This window comes from Neodiprion fabricii, chromosome 4 (assembly GCF_021155785.1).
Source record: "Neodiprion fabricii isolate iyNeoFabr1 chromosome 4, iyNeoFabr1.1, whole genome shotgun sequence".
NCBI classification, from domain to species: domain Eukaryota; kingdom Metazoa; phylum Arthropoda; class Insecta; order Hymenoptera; family Diprionidae; genus Neodiprion; species Neodiprion fabricii.
The window spans coordinates 31,250,008-31,275,163 of NC_060242.1; the positions used below are offsets into that span (position 1 = coordinate 31,250,008).

At 46.8% G+C, this 25,156-nt stretch overlaps 2 protein-coding genes across 5 annotated transcripts in view; one reads left to right on the forward strand and one right to left on the reverse strand.

Annotated features, from left to right (window-relative positions):
- The window catches only part of LOC124179787 (protein trachealess), a 174,474-nt gene extending 150,256 nt beyond the window's left edge, over nucleotides 1-24,218 (reverse strand). For 3 of the 4 annotated variants that reach the window (XM_046564525.1, XM_046564524.1, XM_046564523.1), the window contains exon 1: nucleotides 18,773-19,417. In XM_046564525.1, the coding sequence (XP_046420481.1) occupies nucleotides 18,773-19,044 (272 nt within the window). In that variant the 5' untranslated portion in view covers nucleotides 19,045-19,417. Of the gene's footprint in view, nucleotides 1-18,772; nucleotides 19,418-24,171 lie in introns of those variants that run through there. The other variant, XM_046564528.1, reaches the window with a different exon arrangement.
- On the forward strand, nucleotides 21,894-23,486 carry LOC124180718. The gene is made up of 5 exons (XM_046566464.1): nucleotides 21,894-22,021; nucleotides 22,095-22,906; nucleotides 23,000-23,068; nucleotides 23,141-23,230; nucleotides 23,299-23,486. The coding sequence occupies exons 1-5, from the start codon at nucleotides 21,937-21,939 to the stop codon at nucleotides 23,353-23,355; spliced, it is 1,113 nt and encodes a 370-aa protein (XP_046422420.1). The 5' UTR covers nucleotides 21,894-21,936; the 3' UTR covers nucleotides 23,356-23,486.
- Nucleotides 24,219-25,156: the final 938 nt, after the last annotated feature.

Consider the following 25,156-nt stretch of genomic DNA (forward strand, 5'->3'; position numbering starts at 1 on the left):
TCAATTCGAAACTCATTATTGTTTTATTTCTCAGCCACTGGTCCGCTCCCGTTTAGATAGATCCTCTCACCTCCTTTCGCCGAGACTTCTTCTTCTTAATTTCGCTTGTACCCCAATCAGCCACTGTCGATTATCGCGTAAACGGTCCGAGGCTCGTGGGCCATTTTATCTCGATGCCTTTTTTGGGCTATCAAACGGTTCGGGGAATGATGCAGCAGTACGGTGGATGGCTAAACCTCGGAACAGCCGTGCTATGGCATTTCGCCGGCGACACGAGTAACCATACTATCGTCTCGGTAAGATGATAGACCAGGTTTTTCCTTCCTGCACACTGTAAACCACCGTGACGCAAGACTGTAAATCAAATTTGCATCTGCTGACGGTGCTATAATATTTAGTAATGAGACTAGACCAGGCGTGCAACATGCTGAGTAGATCAAGTGTACAGTGTGAATCACACCTGCTCCAATGACTTTTGTTCTTCTGATTGCCGGTCTATCCACAATCAGTCGCCCTTGCGCAATCAGTAATCGAGGTACGCGGAATACAAAAAAAAAAAAAAAAGGGAAAGAGACGTTCTACGGTAGCAATGACGACTCGAGATAAGGATCTGCTCATCACCTCGTTAATGCCCGCTTTACATTTCACAAACGTTGTTACTCTCGTTGCCGTTGGGCCCTACGAAGCATTCGGAAGGAGAAAAGCGGGGACAGATCGCGTGACAGATGAAGCCAGTTTACAGATAGAAGCTGTAGCGTCAAGCATTTCCAAGCCTAATGAAGGGCCCGTTGGCATCACAAAAGTATTATATCCGCAGCTGCCAAATTCGAGAAAAGATCTGTTTTAGATACGTTCGCCGCGTATCTCCCTGCATGGGAACTTATGTTGTTCCTTTATTTTTGCCTTAATTGGGCAAAAATAAATGTGCAAATTCGTTGATTGTACGAAAAAAAAGTATTCAAGCCATTCGCGTTTCATGCCTCGTTAGAGGAGACGAAGTCCGATGGTAATTTTGAGAATACGCTCGGTTATAAGAAAAAAAAACTGCTTGGTACAAGATGCAGTAAAACGGGTATACGCAAAGATCGATACGAATCGGCAACAGGTCGATTGCAGCGGCTCAATTGCCCCCGGCCTATTCGCTGCTTTGCGGTACCCCTAATTATGTGCGGCTCAATATCTTATCGAATCTTAATATGTGATCTTGAAATGCCGTCGGAATTATGCACGAAAATAACAATCTCTATTCGCGGTTGCAGCGTCAGAGCTTCTTCTTTGCGTGCGGGTTAAGCGGCCTTGCTCGCATAAAATGATCGTTAAAAATTATTACTGATATTGAAAATATCGCATTTCCGACAGGTCGATCTCCCGAGCAGCGTTCGGCCGAACGATGAATTCTGTATGTATTATTAACAATCCGAGAAATCGAAAAAGAGTACGGAAAATAATTGCAGCGAGTAGTTAAATCGAGGTAAAACTTTCATTTCGTTAATTTGAACTCACGTCATCTGGGATTGATCGTCATAGCGACGAGCGGCCTTAAATACCTAACGGAACCCGGGTTTCGTGAATTTTGCATCGCTCGAAATTTATGCATCGAAGTGGAAGATGATCAGCCTGGAATTTTTCAACTCAGAAAACGGTTCCGCTTGGCCCACTGTAATTATTATCACCATCATTATTGTTGTTTCAAATAATCGCGAAACGCGCTTGACAAATGAGCTGCAACTAATTATCTCCGCTCAGGCAGCGAAGCTCCGCGATATCTTGTACCTAGACGACGTCTACCTGCCAATCATGCAAACGGCTGACCGAAGATGAACGTTCAACATCGATCGGCTATCCGCAAACTGAATAATCTCGGCATGCGACTTGGATCATTCGTCTCGTCTCTCGTTAACGATTCCTCGTTCTGCAGAGTGTGCAAATCTCCTATCGTGTTGTTACGTCTCGCGGTGTTGCATCGGCAACATCATCGACCGTCAGAAGAAACTCGAGAATGGCAAAGCCTTTAATAAGTCACGTTTTATAATTTTGATCAGGAATGCCAAAGGTCACTTTGCATCGCACATCGCTTACCGACATCCGATTCGAGCAGAATCTAATCCCGCTTCTGAAATCGCAACCTCAAGTCCTGAATTCCGAACATCTTGGTAAAAAGCAATCGGGAGGTGCGGTACAACTTTGTAGGTACCTGTTATACCTTGCCCATACGTAGGAATACGTTTGACGTTATTGCGAAGCGAGTTCGGTGCGGATTTATTTCGTCGGCTCGACAACCGGCGGCACCGTTCCGTCTGTGCAGCCGAATGTCCCCGGGTTGCCCTACGCCGCGTTACGTCGTGTTACGTATATTACCGAATACTTTAATCAGTTTGGCTCGCTCCTTGGATGGATCGAGGGCCGGGAGCCGGCTGACTTCTTGCCTCCGCTCCTCGATCCCCGTCCTTAATCCCTCCTGCGTTTCACCTGCAACGCACTCTCACCATACGAGCCGAGGAGAACCTGCAGGCCTCCATGAATAATACACGCGCGGCACAATTAGCTCAACCGTTTCCAATTTAATCGGCGAATTATCAGCCCTACAGAGAATGGAGACCTGCTCTCGCAAAAAATTGAGCGAGTATAGTAACGACCCGCAGCGATCGAGTCTTTTTCGAAGGAAGCGCTACAGCCGTGGATCAGACGCTTCGCTCTTTGCAGCCGGATAAATTTGCGTTGTCCATTTCGAACGAAACGCAGTGATTTTATTTTCATACCTTGTAGGATTTGCCGAGCGTTGCTTGTTGGACTAGATTTGCCGAATACTCGCATGCTCGCATAATCCTTCAGCTAGATAATGCGGATGAACGAACCGCAAGAGTTGCACAACGTAGGCCGTTACTCGAAATAATGGTACTTGTAGTTGTGAAGAAATTATCATCGAAAGAAACTAATAAGCAAAATACGCTCAACTGGTTACAAATCACGATTGTTTCGTATACCTACACGAATTTTTATAATCCTGATGCCGAGTTTTTACAGTCATTTCGAAAGGACTTGACGTCTCAATTCGAATCACGTGTATACGCGTTCTTTTTTCCCTTATGAATAAACTCGAACGTTAATTCGCAGTTTACTTGCAAAACCGATTACCTCGAATCCTGAAATTGAAATGATTTAATTACTTTTTCTTACCGACTTCCAAGGTTTCCTTCCAACAATACCAACGTTATTAACTTTTGTAAACACCGCAATCGTGGAGTTGTGAGTTTCTTTTTTCCGGCACTTTTCTCGAAACCGGTTTTTACCGATCAAACAAAGGTTTGCATGTTTCTTCGTCACCGGTTACACGGAGATACTGTCTCTGACGAAAGCGTGCAATGACGCGTGTTATCAGATCCACGGTTTCCCTGAGAATCTTCACGATAAAAATATGAATGAACGACTGTTGCGCGGATCAACTGCCAGGTCATTGAATCGCAGGTGTTCGTATCAAATTTCACTGGCCACGGTTGGTTTGGCGTAGTGACAATCACGGCCACAGTTTACTGCTGATCGAAACAGGTGCTGAGTAACTAAAAAATCACTGGTATCGCCAGCACTGTTCGCTTGTTTACATATCGTAACTGCCACCTACGCAGTTGTTTATTACACCTTCTATCCCCCTAAACGATTTGCTGCACCGCACGGTGACTCAACCTGCAATTGACGTGGGCACGGAACCTTGGGCTTGATCGATTCCAATTATTTCAAAAGACTGCTCAATTTTTTCCTTGCTATACCCGAGCAATCGATGCGAAAACACGGCGATATGCCTGTACCAATTTCTAGTACAGTTACAAATACTGAAAGCAAGCTTTGGAGTTGCAAAATTATCGCGCTCTCCTAAGGAGACGGTCGCGTCCTGAGGGACTGACGACCCCGAGACGGCCATTCTTGCCCCGACAGCGTCTTGAACTTTAACTCCTCGTTTCCCGACCAAGTTTCTCGAGTTTGACCCTCGTAATCGCAGTCCTGACACCAGGAGGTCAACGGCGCAAAGTTGACGCGGCAAGTCTTCGCCGTCATCTATCACAACGTCCCGAATATTCCCGGGCATAATTATCACGTCGGTACATTCATCTATTTTAATAACGATATCACTTAGCAGCCGCTCAACCTTCAGGTGAATGGGCTGGAATGATCCCTCGGAGATGGATCACCCGCGGCTCTCGCTGGTGCCTGTTATTACCGTACGCGCATCAGTGATTTACTCCGCACCAATCGCGTCGTGTAAAATTTTCGGATTGGGTATTTCTTTGGTATAGGTACGCGTGCGTGCGGCAGAAAATTTTTTGAAACTTGATTAGGATGGATTTTCTTAAAACCTCTTGACAGCTCCCACGACGAATGGCGATCCTTCCTCTGGGAAGCGCAGAGAGGAGCGTAGTATGGGAATATTATCCTTTGGTTCAACGGGCTGGATATTTCTTTGACAGAGTGAAAGGATTTTTCTAACTTTATTGCAGGTTGTTAGCGGTCGAGTGTTTGTTGATTATTGGGTCCAGCGGTCGTCCCTCACGGTGAGAGTTGCCGCCAACGTAGAGAGGAGATGAGACCCCCACAATGAGGAAAAATAATGAGTAAAATCATCACCGGTTTGCTTGACATAACGGCCTGGCGTTGTTTGCACAGCGGGCGGTTTACCGTGGGTCCCGAACGCTGCCGGCGCACGTTGCGGACGAAGAACACGTCAAGTCGCTTGCACCGAGCCTTCGACGGTCGATTTTCTATTCTACGAGAGTTTAATTTTCGAGTCTCTAATCATTGGAAGCTTACGATGCGGCTGACGTAGCCCGTCCGTCGATCTCGATCCCTGGATCTCTTTGGCGCTCCGCTTTAATTGCCGATCCAAAGTTCTCGCTGCATCTCAAATATTCCGTGCGGGTAACCTGCCCGGTTACAATTAGTATTTATAAGGATTACCATGGAATGGCCAAGACCTCGAATTCCTCTTCGGCTCAACGAGTCGGTCTGCAACCGCTTGACGACTACGGCGATCGAAGAAGAAGGGAAGAGAAGACGAAGACGAAGGAGACGAAGACTCTTTTACTTTGTCGCGACAGACACGGTGCAGTGTTTCATTCAACGCCCAACCGGCGTTCCTATCTGGCCGCAGCGCTCGCTCCGATAAGACGTGTTAACTAATGGCTGATTTGCATATGTACCTAACCCCGCTCCGACTAAGTGAGTCCCGTCGGCCCCTGCGTCTCGGGACCTATCTCCCTCGCCTTCCTATAGGGACATGTGAGAAACCTGCTCCAACTGACCCACCGCAGGGACTCGATTCATTTAGCCACTTGAGTAGACCCCAAACCTTCCGTCTCGAAGACCCGTCGAAATCCTCGACCCTAACCCGACCCAACTTGACCCAACTCCGTGGACCAGTAGAAAGACTTTCGTTGCCCGTGTCCGGACTCGTCGTGATTGCTGACAGAGGTTGACGCGAGGACGAATAGAAGGAATAAAATCCGGATCACCGATACCTTGTTTCCATTGAATTTCCATACCGACAGAAGTGGTCCGTATTCACCCTTCGTATCGAGACTCCGATACTTGATCGCGACGACGAGCTGTTCCAAAGACGTAATTCAATTTAAAGACGACATAATGAAGCTATTAAAGACGTAAGCGAAGAACAAGGAGGGCAGACCGGGGCACGGCTGGCTTCTCTGTTGACCGGAGAGTTGCCTTTGGTGACGAGTGCCGCCCACACGCTGCCACTTGACCTCTCGACAGCCTCCGTATCTCATAGTTAACCCTATCAACTCCTTCCCTGCGTAACTTACATGTACGTATATGTGTATATATAACGTCCTTATACTCGCGCGATGTTTATTCTCACTGCATCAACGGCAGACGATAACGCTTAGGACTCTTCTCTATATCTAGTTCAGAGTCCTTGGTCTCCTTACATTTTGCCATCGGTCGTTGGTGAATCGAATATTCTGTTTCACTACGGACATCAAGTGAAACGTTCGAGCGTTTACATTTTAGGACCTCACTCGAGTCAACCCGTAGGACCACTTAACTCGTGATGACAGAGATCTAAACTTCGGCTCAAACGTTGTTGGCTCAAGTATGAAATGAAGTTGAATATTTAGCGGTACATCTTTCATTACTCCGACTGGCGCGGAGTCTTTCGGACCTTCAGATATCCACCACGAAGGCCTAGGAGGCAGGAGGCCCGGAGAGCGTGCGTACTTCTTCGCTCGGTTGAGTTTTTATTTGCCTCGAGTACGTTCTGTTTGCTTTTGAATTACGATGCCGCATCATCTTCAGGCTTTCAGCCGGAGCAGGGAAGCTTTGAGTAAGCTGAGCTGCCGATTCAAGAAAATTCGACCGGGCAAGACGAAGGTTCGTCGGTAGAGTGCAACCACCGCCATGCGTCTCCTACCTACTTTACAGAGTTCAGATTGGGAGAGAAGAGACGAAAGGAGAGGGAGAGAGAGAGAGAGGGAGAGAGAAAGGACAAGAAAAAAGAGGATGAACTACGGCCTTGCGATTAAAGTGAAATAACGCTCGACTACTGGGAACCAACAGCGCGAGTCGCTGCGCGTGTATCGAAAGATTTGTCGTCGCGAGAGGTGGATGAAAATATTTCAACGTGCGCAAACCGCTTTGGAAAAAGAAATTTGAGCTGTCCTCGTGTTTATATTCGGCGCAAAATATGGCGATACCCCATACAGCGCCCCGGAGCAATTCATCCCAGTATCGCTCCTATTTGCCGGTATCTCTTATAATTCAATACCACTTATGACCGTCCGATTATCATCCGACGCGTACTTGAGTAATGCGTTCTCATGTTTATTGGTACGTCTTCGAAAGGGGTGATTCACCGTCCGAGATCACGACGGCCTGCGAGGGTACGGCGCATTCAGTGATCGCAATATGTACTTCCAAGTGTCCTCAAGAGGGAAACCACACGGGAGACCTGCAGCTTATCTCCGAGACATTTGCCGCGTTGCATTCTCATACCCTTAATTGATGGCAATAGGGTGCAGCGTAATTTTATTCGGCACAGAACCGAGAGGTTAGATCTACCGGATCATGCAGAGGATAGAAGAAGAAAGAAAGAATGCAGTGCGGAAAAGGACAACGAACACTGCTGCCCGCGGTAGCGAGCGTAAGACAGGGTGGTGCTGGTGCAGAGCGCTCTCGGGGACATTTTGAAATATGTATTACGCGGAGATTATATGTTTATGTATGCTCGAGGCAGCGCTTCGAAGTGGCGTATTTTTCTTTGATACGTTCTCGCCCCCAACCCTTGGCGGGCAGCACCTCCGTCGCATCGAGTGAGATTTGAATAAGAGCATCCTCTCACCCGCCGAGAGGGTAACTGGGGTGGGTTTCGCCGGAGACTTTTTACAAGACCGCAACCTCATTAAATATGTATAGCTTCACCCCCGTCCCTCATCCCTCGATAGCACCGAGTGGCTGATTACGCGAAACATATGTCTCGCAGATTATGGCTGACGGGTCACGGGAATAGGGGATGCTCTGCGTGTGTATTTGCGTTGTCGTTCGACGTCTCGCCGTTTGACTCCATTCTTCTTCATCGATGAATGTGACGAGGTTTTAATTATGCTCAGACGGATACCAGTCACGGTTTAGCAGTTCGATCGCAGCATTAGGATTTTTGGAGATTAGACACCGGCAAGAAACTGCTGCGCAAAGTTGCGGTGAAATTAGACGGTACTTCTTGAATATATACAAGTCAGATTCAACGTAGGTGTAGTAATTTTTAGATTAATTCTTTAACGCGGTGTTTACACGCAACGCTGTAGCAGGTCTCGGTTTATTGAGCTTTGACAATCGCGTCTCCAAAATCCTACGAAAAAATCTATTTCGGGCAAAGAAATTTCTCCACTGGTAAAAAAAAAAAGGATATACGTATTGTGATAATTCGCAACTTTCGCGATCTTAATTAGTTGATCTTGCGAAGGTTCACGTCGTAAATCACTTCGCGCCGATCGGTGCGAATAATTCAATCGATTTCACCGCCGAGTCGAGGGATTGAATCTCGACTACATTCTGCACCAGGGATAGAACGGGTAAGAGAATACTCGAACTTTGAAAGCAATGCGGTTGCTTATTGAGACGAAGTGTCGGCGGTAAGGGAACCGGGTAGTGTTTAATTTCTTCGAGAAACAAATGACTCGCGAGTTATCACCCCGAACGGGCAACCCTCCCATTTAAAAAATGTAAATTCGTTAATGCAAGCGTTACGGGGTCGAGGAGAAGGGAGGTTCCGGCGGAGAAATAGGAGTGCGAAAATTTGTTCGCCATCTACTCGGGTCCTGGTTCCTGGCAGGCGCTGCAGGCAGGCACCCCATTACCTGGGGCTATTATCCAATACAAAAAATCAAATAAAATATGCTAAGTTACGCTTGGAAAGCTTCGGGGAGTGAGAAAGCTCTGAGTCTCTGTGAGGCCGAGGGGTGTGAGAAGGTTTTCGTCTCTTTTTTTTTCCTCCGTTTTTTCCAACCCCGTCTCACCCTAGGCCCCCATTCATTCCCAATGGGACGAAAGAAAGAGTCGATTGCTAAGGAACATTGGAAAATTACAGCCTTGCTGCAACGACTCGCTGCACAGGCTGCCCGATTCCGAGGGGTTTCTTGTACGTGTGTTCTCTGTTACACATTCACGGACACGCGGCGCGAACGTTGTGTCGATTCGATCGGAAAGGAATGTTAAAAATTTCGTAAGCAAGAGTGAAATTCGATTTTTAATTATCTCGTTCACCCCGGCAACGCTCGTTGCGACATATCTAATCAAATTCACTGCTCGTGTGAAGTCGAAGCCGTTGTCTCGGCTAATTGTTATAACGGAATTAATTTTTTTATCGGGACTAATATGCGTCAAGCTCTTGGGTAATAAACTTCCCATAGTCGAAGGCGAGTTATCTGTATTTTAAAAATTTATATCTACTGTTTCTCGGCTCTTCATTCGTGCAACTGATTCAGCGATGATTTTATTTTTCTCCGAACAATTCGTATACCGTTTAACGCATCTTTTGCGAATTGTAAAAATTCAACAGATTTTGGTCAAACTTTAGATAAATTTACAGTCAAACTTTCCTTAAAACACATAGGTGACACATGAACCAATTATACTTGTATCAATAGTCTCGTACTACTTTCACCTCGGCAAGTTTTCAAAACATTTGGTGAAAGAAACGCAGATATTTACGTTTGAGAAAAAAATAATTATCTTTTTATTGCTTTGAAAGGTGAAATTTTTTTACCCCTGCATTCCAGTGCAAGTGTAGTATCGTATAGACGTAATTATGTAGGTATAGTATCGTGTGCATTGCAGGCGACTTTCTACCTATCGAGTATATAAACAATGTTGAAGAAATAGTAATTCAGGTATCAATATCCGTCGTGAGAGATGATATTGCCCAAGTGCTAAACAACCTTTTCACGCAAAAAGATATGAGTTCACTTTTTGCCGTCTACCGGCCGCAGCCGGTGCTGATTTGAAGATAATGTAAAAACGGGCAATAATTATTTATCAATTTCACGAACATTTGACACGCAACGCAGCCGCTGCGCCGGCATGGAGATCTAATTTACGCATTCGAATGTCGTTGGTAAAGTAATAATTTCCAGAAATTTGGTGAACGCGTATTATCGACCAGGTCGGTAAGGATTGCAAAATTCAACAAGCGTAACGCGAAATCGTTGATTTAGATTTGAAACGCGGTAGGTTTCGACTTTGCAGGTTTCGAATGAAAAAATGCGGCCAGCCCGCACGGCGACTCGTGCTCAACTCGTGCCTCGAGTAAAACTATGAAAGGAATGAAAAAGGTCGACGGAGTCGGGGCCAAATTTTATAAAACCATTGGCGCGAGAGAAATGCCTCGCGCCCGTAGTGGATATGCCGCATGTGTAGGTACAACGTACATGTATGTAATACCGTAATGGCTCGAGCAGCGCCGCCGCTGCGGAACAATACCGCGGACACATACATTCGAGGAACTAGATCCCATTAAGTTAGAGGACAAAAAAACCGAGAAAACGAAAGAGCCGAGCAGCCGCGGGTTTACGTATCGTCGGCCAGTTTTTTTCAACCAGTTTCGTAAAATACGCACAACGTCATGGTCCGGTTCTCGACGGCGCGGGTACGGGGAGATGCTCGCACGCGCCGCTTTATACGTCCGCCACTTCCACACCGAGAACCAACTTTTGTCAGCTTATTACTGCATCCTCCGCGAGGAGAGTGTATTTATTCGACCAACTTTCGGCCGCCTCGCTGTTCGCTGTTAAGATTATGGAAAAATTGATGCGAGTCGAAATTGTTTCTACCATCGCAACGGGAAAATTAAAATTTAACTTCGGTTTAACACGGTTGGCGTGAGATAGGCTTGATTTACGATTTTGTTCAGACTACTTTTATCCCCAAGGCCATTGAAATGGTTCTGCTTTGTTCTGCGAGTACAAGTCAATTAAATACTGCCGATATTCATTGATTAATTAGATAATCAACGATGCCAGCATGACGAAAAACAGATTGTCAGTCACCTTGTAGGAAATGGTCTTCCGAACGAAACGAGCCATCGTAGAGTAAAATCGAAGTAACGTACTAAATTGTTACATTTTTTTTTTTTTTTATAAGCTTTCGTTTATAGTTCCAATGTATATTATATTTGTATATTTACAAAGGCATTACATATTCTAATCTTTCGAATATGACAATTTGAAAGATACTCATTACTCAGTCCCCGATTGCCAAACCAATTTCTTTACATTTTTTTTCTGCGAAAATGGAAAAATTCCTCCCACGCCTGCACTAAAAATGTCAATCTGTTTCACGCCCGGAACGAAAACGAGTCGCAGACCAGTCGGTTATACAAACCCATCCAGCAACCTCTCGTACCGGTTTCACGTACGATGAAGTAAGGCACTTCGCGTAACGTCAGGACGCTACTCGACTTGATCATCGAACCCGAGCGCATAACGCAAGTGTCCTCGCTGCTTTACATTCCATTTCATTAGTGCATACATCCTCCGTACATGTGTGTAAGAGGCTTGAGATTGAAGAGAGAAATAATTTTTCTGTTCATATATTTTTCTTGTATAATTTCAAGCAGATGATTCAAGCCGCTCGTATATCGAGTGTTGATTCTTTTACAAGACGCCGCGCGCATCGAGAAAAGGATGAGAAACGTCGAACCCGCGGTCCTCTTGTTAGAATCCCGTGGAAGTTGAGCCCATTTCGGGGAGCAAACACCCGAGAAGCGTGGGTACCCATCGGTTTCTAGAAAATTGACGAATCGCCGCTACTTTCCCGTCCCATTTAAAGTGGTAAATTCTACGCCGTACCTTCATGTAAACGCTGACAAATTCCCTGCAGGCTCTCGAGCCTTCGCGGTACTGCTGCAGGCGTGTTTATGACGCCCATGCGGCAGAGAACGCGCGAAGAAAGATACGAATGCCGATGGAATGCGTGAGAGATACGGTTCTATGAAATAATTAAACTACGTCCACACCTATCACTCAGCCTAACGTGGGTTAGCCTCGCTTTACAGACGTGACCTGCTATGCCGCCGCTACAAGTACCCGTAATGTAAAACGTACTACCTGCTAGCGCGTACCCTCTTTCTCCAAAGCATTGTGTCAGCCTCGTTGAATTTGTATGTCCCTATACGGAATCCCCTCTCATCTAATCCCCCTGTGCATATCGTACTTGAGAGATTCGTAGATGAGTTTCTGTGACGTACGCACGTCGTTTCTGCAGCTAGTAAATATTCGCGGAAAATATGCCCGTGCGCTCTAAAAAGTGTCTGCTGTAATTGAGATGGTAAAAAATCAGATTCCTCAAAATTGAAAAATTGTGAAACCAGTGATTTGGAAGGTATCGATAAAATTTAAACTGTTCCATTGATGCGATAGAGAATCGGTCGAGAATTCGTTGCTGTTGCGCATGCGTATCATGGCTGTATAATTTCTTGCCCTTTTTGAAGAATTCGATTTTACTTCATTCTCACGGAGCTTCAGTCAAGCCTAGGTATAATAAATAACGAAATACTTTAGTCGAAAACAACGAGAAGTTTAATCCACCCGTGCGTAGTATACATATATGCGTGCTGGTTGAATAGCGTGTAACGTAAATTGATTTTCTAATTGGATAATTTACAACGAAAAGTAAGGTGGTGGTGAAAAAATTAAGCCCTTCATGTACGCAAGAAGTATTAAGTAATGGTGAGCAATGATTTTCCAATAAATCAGCGGCGTTGATGCACGATACGTGTATGTTGTTCCCATACGGTATATTACCATATCGAACAGGCCCGAAAGATTAATGTCTACGGGTAAAGAAAGGAGAGAGAAAAAAAAAAAAAACAAGGAGCAAGACAGTTTGAATTTTTCTCTTCTTTTCTTTTCTCCTTGCTTTACATACTTCCTATTTTATTTCTCGTACACTTCGGATTCCACTTTTCCGAACTCAGCGCCCGGAGATTATGTCGCGAGCCAAAAATGCACCGGTCAAAACTGAATCGCTTTCTTCCGCATCGGATGTAGCGACAGGTGACCGAAGAGGCAAAAGCGATCCTAACTCGACCCGAGGTAGTCGTGTTTTTCGTCGAGTTTGGCCCGGTTGGATTTTTCTGTTCGACAAAATTAATTGAGATTTGACAAGCATCAACGCTCAGGAATCTTAAACGACCGCCGTCAGAGCAAATCGCTTGTATATGGGCATGGAAGATCCGAAGGGGTAAAAAGCGATATGCAAAAAGGGTTCTTCCACGCCTCGCACGCTCTCGAACTAATTAATGCGAACGCTAAATCACTCGGTGTCCTCCTCCCGGGCCCTACTACGTCTCATCGGCATTTTAATATCCTACGCGTTGTCTTCGTCCCCTCCACATATGCACTCGTCACGTTCGTACGGATACAGGTACCCGCACACTGACGCGGAACTCGACATTTATTTACCCACTGCGGCCGACTCTACACAAGCCGCAGAGTCGCGTTATTTAGTCTTGTGTATTTATTGGTTTTACGCTCACAGTAGCTATTATTACTCTATCATAGTTCAATTACGGGTGCGACACGGTCGTACATATCAAACGAGCGTGATGCTCGTATGTTGTTGGAAGTGAAAAAATGTGCGCATGTGTAGTTTGTTTTTTTAAAATAGTCCTATGCACCCATACCCAATGTCATTGACGCTATTAATGGAATTGAAAACGTTATTTGGCCTTGGAATTATACCGAGGTGTATTAGACGCGGCTGTTCCGATGTTTACACGTCCGCGCTTCTATTAGTAACGTCTAATTATGAGGACGCCGCGATCCGGGAAAAAATAAATTAGCCAGAGGGCATAAAAGCCTTCGTTGCGGCCTGTGGTCTTTCACTTCGTTTCCACCCATCGGCTGCATCGTGCAGCCGCACTTATAATTTATCGTCCCACGCAACGCCGTCGAAACAATTTTCACACAACTCTACCGAAAATGTATTCGATCTTATGGTGTTCCGAGCTGGTCGAAATTATTGTGTGATCTTTTTAACTGCGTAAAACGACTGACCAAATCAACTTATAGTCAAGCACTCTGCATTTTAAAACCAAGAACTTCTCTTCGGCCGAACTTCTCGACCAACAACATTGTTGAGTGTCAATAGTTCCGTGGTAATGAATTGATCGTCTCAAATGTCAAACGGATCGTGAAAATCGTGAGAGACGCTCAATCTTCAGAGTTCCACTACTGCTGTTGCAATTTATTAGAATTGTTTCAAGTCTGAGACTCGTTCAAAACGCAGTGAAATATCTCCAATCAGCATTAAAGTCGACTGTACTGGTAAATTTTTTTTATGAAACTGAATAAATGATTCTAAAATTACCGTGAAGCCCGGAATAAAATCTGTAAATTTAGATGTTTCAGAGTAATTTAGAAAAATGGTAATAGCTAGTTTGAGCGTAGTATACAAAATTTTGCAGTTAAATTCTGTATTTACAGAGGCATCGGTGATACGGGTGTATTCATAAAATATCTGAACTCGATATCCAATGCCCTACAGTATTTCCCGTCGAACGGCGTATCTCCGAAGAATTACTTTTCCAAACTCTAAAAATCTGGAAGTTGGTAGTTTCGAAGCGAAATTTTAGGAGAAAGACTTTCACTACCTCCGACCGAATTCCGTTTTACCTCTGCCCTTCGTTATACCGTACGAATTTTAGCTGCGGGCAATGCCGTCACGAGGTCACCCGGTTCACAGACTGTCGATCCGAGCCACGTGTAGGAGAAGATTAGAAATCTCACGTCAATTGGCAAGGAGAGAAAAAAACTCTCAAAGCATGATGTAAAAACTGTCAGTACATGGATCCCGCGAAAGACACCTATTATCTCGATAATCTACTCATCAGAACCGCTTCCTGATCGAATGGTCGACGACTCGACTTCAGACCCGAGTCGCATGCCTCGCGTCTCTGGATATCGCGGAAGACGAATCAAGAGCTGGATAATTCCGTCGGTCAGCTACGACGGAAGCCGTCGCGAAGAAGACGAGCGTCTCGATGCAAGCCCAGTCGAAATAAGCGGCGGTGGGCCTTACGAGGAGCCGTTCGTCCCGGGGCCCGCGGGCGTATAAGTTGTATAATACGGACGCGCCGAGGTTTCGGCAGGCTATAATCAATTCTGATTGCGGTCGAGGATCGCCGTGTGCGATACGCCGCGCGATAGCGGGTGAAAAAGGGGAAAAAATAAATAAATAAATAAATAAAAAAAACAGGCCCATCCCTGCAACTACCGTCCGTTCCGCCGCAACCCAGCGACAGTCGAGGGTTGGGGGATGATACTTTGCGCTCAGGGTTCGCCAACGCGTTTTCATTCGTCGAGCCTGCCGACGCGACGGCACCGAGGCTTGCGTATCCCGTAAAAACGGAGGTAGTTATTTATCGGAAGGACCCCGCGCCACCCGGCAGATTCACCTCGACGCAGCTCTCGTCCTGCAGGAAGAATGCGTCGACTCTCGGCCCGTCGGGTGGCTCCGACGACAGCCTTGATCCGCCGCACTTGTTTCTTATGATCTTATTATATCGGTACGTCCGGTCCCATTTAGCCCCGGGAGCCATCATTCAATAACGTTGATCTGCCCGGATCCCGGTCATACCGCCGGATCCCCGACAAAGTCTGTCACTGTCAACGAGACGAGAAAACGGCGCGGAACGCCGAAGACTCTCCGAACGGCAACGGCGAATACCGCTCATGCTGCACCGGACGATGCAACCACCTGAGTTATCTGCGCCGTGTGCGCTGTCGCACTTTTTCCTTCACCGACGTCGGAGATCAGCGAAATCTCGTCGAAGAACCCCCGACGGTTAAAAACCGTCCAACTGCGTTCGTGTGGCCCGATTTTTTCACCGTTCGCTTACTTCCATTATTAATAATAATAACAATGATAATAATACCGAACGGGTGCAATGTTTTTTCGGGATTGTAAATTCCATCAAACAGGTAGATAGTTACAAGATATATATATATATATATATATATATATATATATATATATATATATATATATATATATATATATTAGAAAAATTCCAAATGATCTCAGCAACCTTGGAGTAAATTTGATCCCAATATACGGTACTGATTGTAAAAATTGTTTCAGTTCAAGGCAATATTTAGACGCCCGTTTTATATCCATGCCTATGATATTTCTTTTAGCGAGAAAAGGTGAATAAATACCAACGGAATACATACATATACAGTTGTTTAGCAACGTGGACTTGGGCAAAAAAAGCCAGCTGACTTGAATAGAAACAGTTTTTATTGAAATGCCGACTGCAATTGAACACCGTCTGTAATAATATCGCATTATACCTGAGAACTATTTACCCGCAGTGATTTCTTACATACTTTAGATACGGTCGGATCGACCGCGTGTATAGCTCCAAAGTCTGTAATAAGCGACTTGATATAAAGTCTGGCGGCTCAGTAAAGCGCAACGAGAAAACATCGGCGACTGGCACAAGTGGAACTCGTGAAATGTAATATCATCCGGAGCGAAGCAGTTCGGTAAAAGAGTCCTCGCTTCGTGCCGTACGGAGGCGTGGGCAGATGAGATTACGACCCCCGACCTTTCGGGTCAATTTTACCGCTGTCAGACTCCATTGAACGATACTTTGACTCGGTTTATTTTTGGACCCAAGTTTAACGAGAGAAAGAATTATTCTTTACGGTATCGATTACTTGCTTGCACCTCATCGTCGCGAAGGTGATCACTAATTTGTAACCGTACGAATCACGGTTATCACCTTGCAACATATGTATAATATGGATATTACTTGCGAGGAACATAAATTACAGTTTCAGCACTGGAAATTTCTAAATTTGAGTCACGGACCTCGTGTCTCCGTCAACGATTGACGTCCTTTTCAACGTTGCTCAACGGGCAATATTTCGAATATTTGAACGGTGGTATTTTTATTCTCATAGCACGGTTATCAAAAATTAATCGATCCGCGAGAAACTCATCGCGACTGTATGCAGTTTTTATAGATCACTCAAAAAGTAGAACGAGTAGGTACTCGTGATCTGATCGGCTCTGTTGAACACAGTAAATAATCTATGGTATGGAATTTTCTGGTATAAAGCACGCATTTTCTTTAGTTGGAGAAAGTTGGAGGTTTCATTTCAGGGATTACCCTCTTTTTACCACATTTACCAGGACAAGAATTCATATTTTGCAATGCCTTCTACATACATTCAGAATAAAATCTACGGATAATTCCAGGAGTATGTTTTCAACATTTAAATCAGTACTACGCGGAAAAATGATTACTTGTAACAGTACTTGCGCTGTCATTGGACTGTCAAAAAAATGTCGATTCACGACAGTGGATTATGACTAGTTTTCCATATTGAAGCAACTCTTAAAAGTTATACTAAATTTTTTCCTGAGCCGCTCCATCTTTTCCTCGTTGAAAATAATCGCATTTCAATTGATTTTCGCGCGTTCCGGTGGCGCAATGCCTAATATCGAGAACGAATTCGAAAACGAGTTACCGTGGCCCGTGCGAAGGGCAAAAACAGGCCCCCCTATCAGATCGGTTGAATCGTGGGCGGCCAGAAGCAGCTTGTCTATGAATTGGTAGTGCTCGCGGCAGGTTCGTAAACTACGCAGGATCGCGTGTCAGCCGGGTGCTCGAGGAGCGCATCGGACCCAGCGGGGTCCGGAAAACGGATATTGGTCTGGACTACGTATGGAGCCGTCGGTTCCGCCGGGATTAGTATAGAGAGACTCTCCGGGATGACGAGGGCAGTAACGAGAAAACCCGAGAGAGGAAGAGAGAGAGAGAGAGAGACGGAGCTGAGAGAGAGATAGAGAGAGTGAGGCACTCGGTCGGTGACGAGGGTGTTTAGACCACGGGCTGCAACAAGTGGCAGTCAGCGTCGCACTCGCGCGGCTCACACGCTAACGCATTCACGCCTTATTACACCCATACGCATTCCGCCCGACGAGGTGGGTGCAGCCGCAGAAGATGCGTCCCTGGAGCGATCAGACCCAGGACCCCCGGTCGGGCGTTCCGCAAACGGGACCCCAAGTAATTCAGGGGACGGATGAACGCCGCGCGACAGACTCGCCGGCGCTGGACGTAATTGATAGCGAAATGCTAATGATCCGTGCGAGTCGAGAATGATAATGCGTTTCTTGCCGGGATGCGGCGGAAGCGGCTACCTGGAACTCCGCTACTTGCCATTTATTATATTCATTAAACGGCTCCTGCCCGGTTTGTCATCTCGCGTAGTCCGCCTCCTCAACAACACTTTCCCCTCGTCGTCTACCTGCGGCGAAAACACACGTGCCCGAAACGCCCGCGTCATTCTAACGCAACCGATTGACCACTTAATCGTCCCTCAACTTGTACCACCTCGGAGACACCGTACCTAACACTTTGCTTCGGTTTCGCTCTGGATGACTCGCGGGGTGAAAGTGGTGACAAGAAGTGACTTCGGGTCACGAGCACCAGAGATTCGACCAAACTCATTGCAGAGCGCATCGCCTATTACATGTGGAGAAGAACCGAAAGGTAACTGCAATTCTTCGTATTATTTTGTCTGCATGCCCGTCGGAGAGCTGTGAATAAGTTTGCCTATTATTCCTGTCAGCGTCGCAAGAACCTAGATCAAATCTGTTGACAAGAACTGAGGTCGACGCCTGAAACCGGAGCGTGTGTCACGGTCAACTAGAAAATAAGTGGAAGTAATTTTTTGTTGTATTTTATTTTATCACGTTCCGTCAGCGAAATTGGACCAAAAATGGAATCGTGGATGAGAAGAAACGCTTTCGCAACTCCCGTCACGGACACTCTGAGGCAACAACCCTGTGCCACGGCCGTTCGGACCATCGTTTGACCTCAAACTTTTCATTGTACATCGGAAACGCTACACACCGAACGGCACGACAGTAACAAAAAATGCGTTCAACTCAAAGTAGGATGGGGATTGTCACCTGGAGCATTACATCAGAGAACATGTGTTACACGCCATATATACCGGGATGGGAGTAGGTAATAGATTTTAACGACGCGATACACGCGGTTCTTGCATCTGTCGCGGTCTTGTTTCGGCCATGTGAGTCACGTTAACCGTGTTAGTAAAAGGGTTTGCATCGCAGTACGAAGAACAATTAGAAGTGCTCTGCTGGTAATTCCGTAAGTCTCTGTATCTCTGGTATCGAATATTCGCCGTCGGGTAGGAAAGAATCGGTGAATGGGAAGTTGAAAATCGAGGCCTACCTGTAGTAGGGAAACGCCTGGGGTACGTGAAGGTCCATCGGCATCGCGGGGTGGGCACCCCCGTGATGAGCACCGGCCGGATTGTAGTCACCGGCGGCGGATAGCGGCGGCTGCATCATGCCTGCGGCCGCCGCAGCGGCGTGATGATGATGCCCGGCGAGCATGGCCCCCCACGGGAAACCAGCCGCCCCCGGCATCGGGGGATGTTCCAGATCGAGGCCGCGAGGACCGGCGGTAGCCGGGCCGTTACCGCCGCCGCCGCCGCGGTGCATCAGCCACCCCTCCACAACTGACGAATCTTATCTCTCACTGTGGCGTTTCACCCGCGATCGCACTATAAAATATACTATACGGGGTAGGGGGTTGGTATCATGTAATATACCGATCACTCTGGCACGCCTTACGAACCACTGCTCGTTACCCCCCAAGCTCCACTGCGCACTTTATCGGCCGACCCCGGTTCACTCTTGTCACCACATAGCTGGGTCGCGACCTCTTCGGACCTCCGGGTTTCGCGCCGGGGTTGCGGTCGCCTCGGAAAACGCGCGGACTAACGTAAAGCGAGCGCGGCACTTGACGCGGCCGGGCGAGGATCGAGACGCGAGAGGACAGGTGCTCGCGCGATTACGGAGCCGGACGGACGACCCGGAGAGTGGCGCAGCCTTCGGCTCGGCCATGAATGACGCGGCGTGGACCTCGCGCCGCCGCGGAGGCGGGGCCTCCGAGCTTCGCGGCCACGTGACGTCCCCACGAGCCCGGCGCCCCGCCCCCGCCCCCGCCCCGCGACGCCTCGCCGCGGCGACACCCGCGGGCCCCGGCGTCGCGACGTCCGACGACCGAGGGGCGGCCGCGTTCCCCGCGACTTCGAACACTTGTTGAGCCCGGCGGCCGTTGTGTGCGATTTTGTCGCGTCAACGCGCTGCTGATGGGCTTCCGGTTCACCATCGCGGAGGCTGCGTGCTCGACGAGCGACGACATTGTGTTCTCGTGAAAAGAGAATCGCCTTTGATCGTTTCGAATCGATTTCTTCGACATTCGCCGTGTGTGTCGCGAGGCTGTTCAATGTATGTCTAATGGATACACGCTGTTGGGAACAACGCGCAACACGCTATTGAGAGCAGGGTCACGTCGAATCGATTCACCGTCGGCGTACCGGACAGTATGGACCAAGGTGTGCGATGTGTATAATATCGATGGGTAATTGAAGCGCGGAACGCGTGCCGAAGAGAGGGAAATGAAAAAAAAAAAAGTAAAGGAAAGTTGCGCGGCTGAGATTTTATTCGGAATAATACTTTACCGGGAATTACGAATTGGAGAGATGTGACCCCCCGGGCATCGCGCGTCTTCGGGTCGTTTCAACGAGTATAATCCCTAATTAAAAAATTTGCTAAACGCGAACAGAAAATGTTTCGAGACGCTCCGGCGTCGTTAAATCAGCCCTCCTACCCTCTCCGCCGGTAGGTACAATAAAAAATTTAATCAAAATGCCCTCTTGGTAATTTACAGCCTCCTACTGGCAACCCTTGCCGAGAGGGAAAAGCTCGGCAAGAAATACCCCGCTCGACGGACTCGAAGTAAGCTGCCATCAGGGTGGAAGGGGGCAACCCCGCAGGAGTCGTTGAGCCCGCGACGCGGCCCATTTGCCACACCGATCCGTCACCGGGGGGTCGTCCGAATAAAAATAATTCCCGGCGTCTTCACTCATTTGCGAATGTTAAAACCCCGCCGTCCTCCGCGAGGCTGACGCCGACTTCGTCCTGGTTAGTCGTAAATTACAAATTAGACCGTTAAACTTTGCCCATTAGCGCGTGCAAGCTTCGGGACTGCAGTATCTCTCGGGTAGCATCTTAACGCTCAGCATCGAACCAGGCTTGCACTTCCGGTTAAATCGCTGCCTGCACTCCCGAACAAATGGCAACGGTTACGAGTTTCGACATGACTAGACCAGCACGTGCGAATCTTCTTTGCAATTAATTCGACAAGGCACGCACTGCAGCGATTATTATTAAATCTGACAAACTGGCGCATCTTCACTGAATGAGGTGCTCGAGATGCGATCCTTTTATATCAAGGAGGTAGTTTCCCGGCGCAGATGTCCTAACTATAATATACGGCCCATCTGACCCAGTGAAATGTTTTAGATTTTCGCATAGCCCGTGATGAGGACGTGGTCGTAAAATGATGACCGAGCGGATCGTACAGCTGTAATAACGGCACTGCATCCGAGCCTTCGGGGTGTCGTCGAAAATAATAACGTCCTGCAGGCCGGTGTTGGGCGAGGTTATGGTAAGGGGTGGCTAAGTGCACGGATTAGACGGATAGAACGTGATTCTTCGCGGAATCGCTCGGCGTTGAGCGTGTCCGCGTTTGTCCACGTTCGTCGTAAGCGAGGATGTTTCAATCGGCCGGGCACGAAGCGTAGTCCGACGCTGCTTGGTCACCGGTCCTGAATACCAACCAAGGGACGCCCGGCGTCGGCGTCGAATATCTGCATGTATAGTCGGGGCGGGGGTGTCCAGGCCTCGTGAGTTGGCACGGCTTGGCGTCGCGAGACGAGAGGAGAAGAGAGGCGAGGAGGTGAGAGGTGGCGCGGAGAGGGGTGAGGCGGGGAGGAACGCTATGAGGGGATTACGTGAAGAGGATGGTAAACTTTTGTAATTTACAAGGAGAACAGCGCCGCAATATTAACAAGCCTCAGCTCGCTGCCGGGCCTCTCAGCGATCCTCGGGAAACCTTTACTCTTCCCCCAAGATTTGAGAGAAACCCTCTGCGTATCACCGATATACATTCTGCTAACCGAAACCCGATTTTGCGTATGCAACATGTCTGCACGTGTTCCTGCGTCGTTCCATCGGTGCGCGAAGCGTTTTTTCGAGCTTTCAAATTTCGTTCTTTCGGTTATCATTCTCTGATTTGAATTTTTTTCGAACCTAAAAACGTGCGCTTTTATCCCTGTAATCCGATTCATTTGTATATTTCAAGGGTTGTTGGAACAGTACCTGCAATATCGAACACTAACAATAAGTACCTGTGCTCACTTGACATTGTCGGCGCGTGACCAATATCGTATATCATCGCGTGCGTGCAAAGGTGACAGGCAAATAACGCTGCTCCACAGACATTCGAAAAACCGCCCTCTGTTTACGTCGAGCAGTTGGTTCGTCATGCCGAGGATTTCTATGAAGAATATACTTCAGCCGTCTCAAATTTTGGCATTCATTTTTGGCTACTGTCCATTTTGGAAATCAGGTGCGCACTTGTAAAACTTAATAGATTATCAACTCGCATAGGGAGGGTATAATAATCATTTTCTATTGTCTAGCCGGCGAAAATGTTTATCACCGAAGCGTTCTGGGTACGATACTGCAAGTAGTCAATATCCTTTTAACCCTCACCACCCTATCGTACATCGTGGGATTTTATCTTCCCGAAGCGTTTGGCTCACGACACGAATGTTCGTCCCTTAAAAACTGCAGCCAATTGATAATCCACGCTAGTCACTTGGCGCTTCTGTTGTGGTTGACTGTGGATCGATTAATTTGTGCCTCGGCAACGTTACGGTGTCTCAATCTGACGCATGAGCTCAACGAAGAACTTGGCTGCTTGTCTCCCCCGAAACAGCGTCCAATTTCGTTTCAACTAACGATCGTATGGACCGTCGCGTATCTGATCGGATTGCCCTTTCCCGCGGTCAATGATTTCATGGAAATTGCATGGTACTGCTCAAAATTCTTAACCATGTACTGTGAGGCCTTAGCTTTGGAATTCGTCACTGTGCCCTCCGTGGCTCTAAACACGATCAACGGATTGCTAGAGACTTGGCAGAGGACTGGAAACTGCAATGTAAACGACTTGACGCGGTTGCAGTCCCTTTACTTGAAGGCAGCGTACGTGTCAGAAGTTGTTGATGATTCCTTCGGATTTTGTTGGCTGGTGTCACTTTTTACAGCAAGTGTTCAAATCGTTCTACCGTTCAAGACACTCTTTAAAGCACTCGATGATGTAATCGTCATTGACCATCGTATTCCTTCTACTGCTGATTATGTACACTATGCGTATCTGTTCTTGGTACTGGCAACAAGTGTGCTACGCTACTTCCAAATTTATTACACCCTGGATCAACCATCCTCAAAGGTGATTCACTTAATTTTAAATGAAATCAGGCTAGGCCAATCTGTGATTTCAACTTTTCACGTGTATACAGCATCCTATGAATTCTCATTGCAGAGAATCAAAACCGTCAGCATTCTGCGTGAACTGATGAATAAACATAGCGAGAACGAATTATCGACGAAGGTAAGCGGTACAGCTGTCAGAAAATAAGTGGATTGTGGATTTTTTCATCATGACTTGTACCAAAATTCACAGATGAATGACTTCATTTTCCAAGTTACCTTGAGAACTATGGAATTTAGCTCTGGAGGATTTTTTGGAATAAATTTACAACGTTTTGCCGAGGTATAAGATACGCTGTTTCCACTATACGCGTTCTACCTACGTCTGCAAATTTTCTTTGACATTTTCAGGTAGTAGGCATGTGGTTAACACTGCTCGTAATTATGATTCAATTAACCGAGGCGTGAGGGTGACTGGATCAGGAATTGAAGCTCCCAGTTCAGAGTTGCCTCGCCTAACAACGAGTTGACATTCTCTCGATTATAGCACTCATTGCTTACAAGCATGTAGCGACTAACAATAAGATGCTATCAAAATACGCAAGCACAAGTCTGGATTAATTTACTGTAGAAAAAAAAGAACTAAAATAAAAAATTCGACAGCTCTTCTTCACAAATCTCGAGCGTTATTTTATTTTCCCCTGCAACTTATAAAATCTGCTTCATATCCTTCGACCAGCATAATCCTACACAGAACACGTTATCCCTCGCATTTTTTAGATCAAAAAGTAGTTGCAAACTCCCGTCTCGTTTGCCTGTTATATACACCGGTTACTGTATCATCAGGAATATAAAGTAATGATAGTTCTCTCTGATTTACATTACAAGATAAAATCCAGTCGATAGACTTTTGGCCGTACCACGGAGTTTATCCCTTTCTTATCTCGGCAGATAAGGAGTTCAGGACTTACTCCCACCACTTTTAGCCGACGGAAAATGCGCTATGCAATCGAGCAACGATATAGACTCCACGCGCAGAGGTTCCACTATGTTACCATTGCCATTAGGATGGTATATGGCTGCATACGTGATACTCACTTCGAACAACGGTCGATTATAACGCCTTGAACAAAGGTCGATGGCTAATGGCCTGCTCAGTGTCGTTATGGAATTGTGCAAAGAACGACCAAAGTGTTTTCGATCGAATAGTTCGCCATTTATATCAAATCTAGCGGCACATGATAGATTGTAGGAGTAGCATGTAGAAAGAGTTTGGGTACTTACTGATCATACGGCAGAAGCAGCGTAGCAGTCTCTATAATTCTCGAACATCATGAAGTGGTCACGTTTAACAGTCCTGACACCACCTTTTCACGCTTCACGAGCCTTGGGATTTGTACCGATATTTGCGCGAAGGAATCAAGGTACGTGAATTAACTTTGTTACACTTTGTCAAGTTATAAATTGAGTCGTCGTCACTGAACTGCGCACTGTATTTTTTTAACGCAAAATTCATACCGTTACGAATTTCAAAGACCAATTCGTTCAACCTTCCGAATAATTTTATTTTCAGACGGTACTCTAAATTTTACGACTCACTGGGCACTGTACGGATTTACCCTACTGAACGTGTCGTTTTTGGGTTACGTCAGTGGGTTCTTGACTTTCGATCACATGGCGTTCATCGTGAAGCATCTACCCTCGTACGTGCCGTGGGGAGCATGCATACTGCTTTCGTATTTTAGTGCGTTCGTAATTATCGGCACGGGGATTGTGTACCGTAAACACACGTCACGATTATTCAACGAGATCGACGAGTTACTGCGGCAATTTACGGGGCACGCTGACCGCAACCGACTTCCCATAGAAGCTTTCTACGTCCCGGCGACCTTCGTCTTCTCGACGATCAGATTTCTGTTGCAGGCCTGTCTGAGAGACGTGAATTTTGCCGTTGTAGCCGCTTACCACCATTCCTACCTGATATGCCTGAGCTCGGAAAGTCTTGCCACGTGCATTTTATTCTACCTCGAAAGCTTATTCAAATGCCTCAACGCCGAGCTGTCGATGATCGAAGTAAACCGTGGTTCGAAGTTGAGGAAAAAAGATGCAAGGTTGATCCACCGCCGTTTGAAGCGACTTAGAGAACTGCACGGCCGTATATCCGATCTGCAGGACATATTTTGCGAACGATTTTCCGTCGACCTCTTCGTTGTTATCGGCCTGATGGTCACCGTTTTGCTGATATCCCTTTACGCCGGCATCTGGGCTA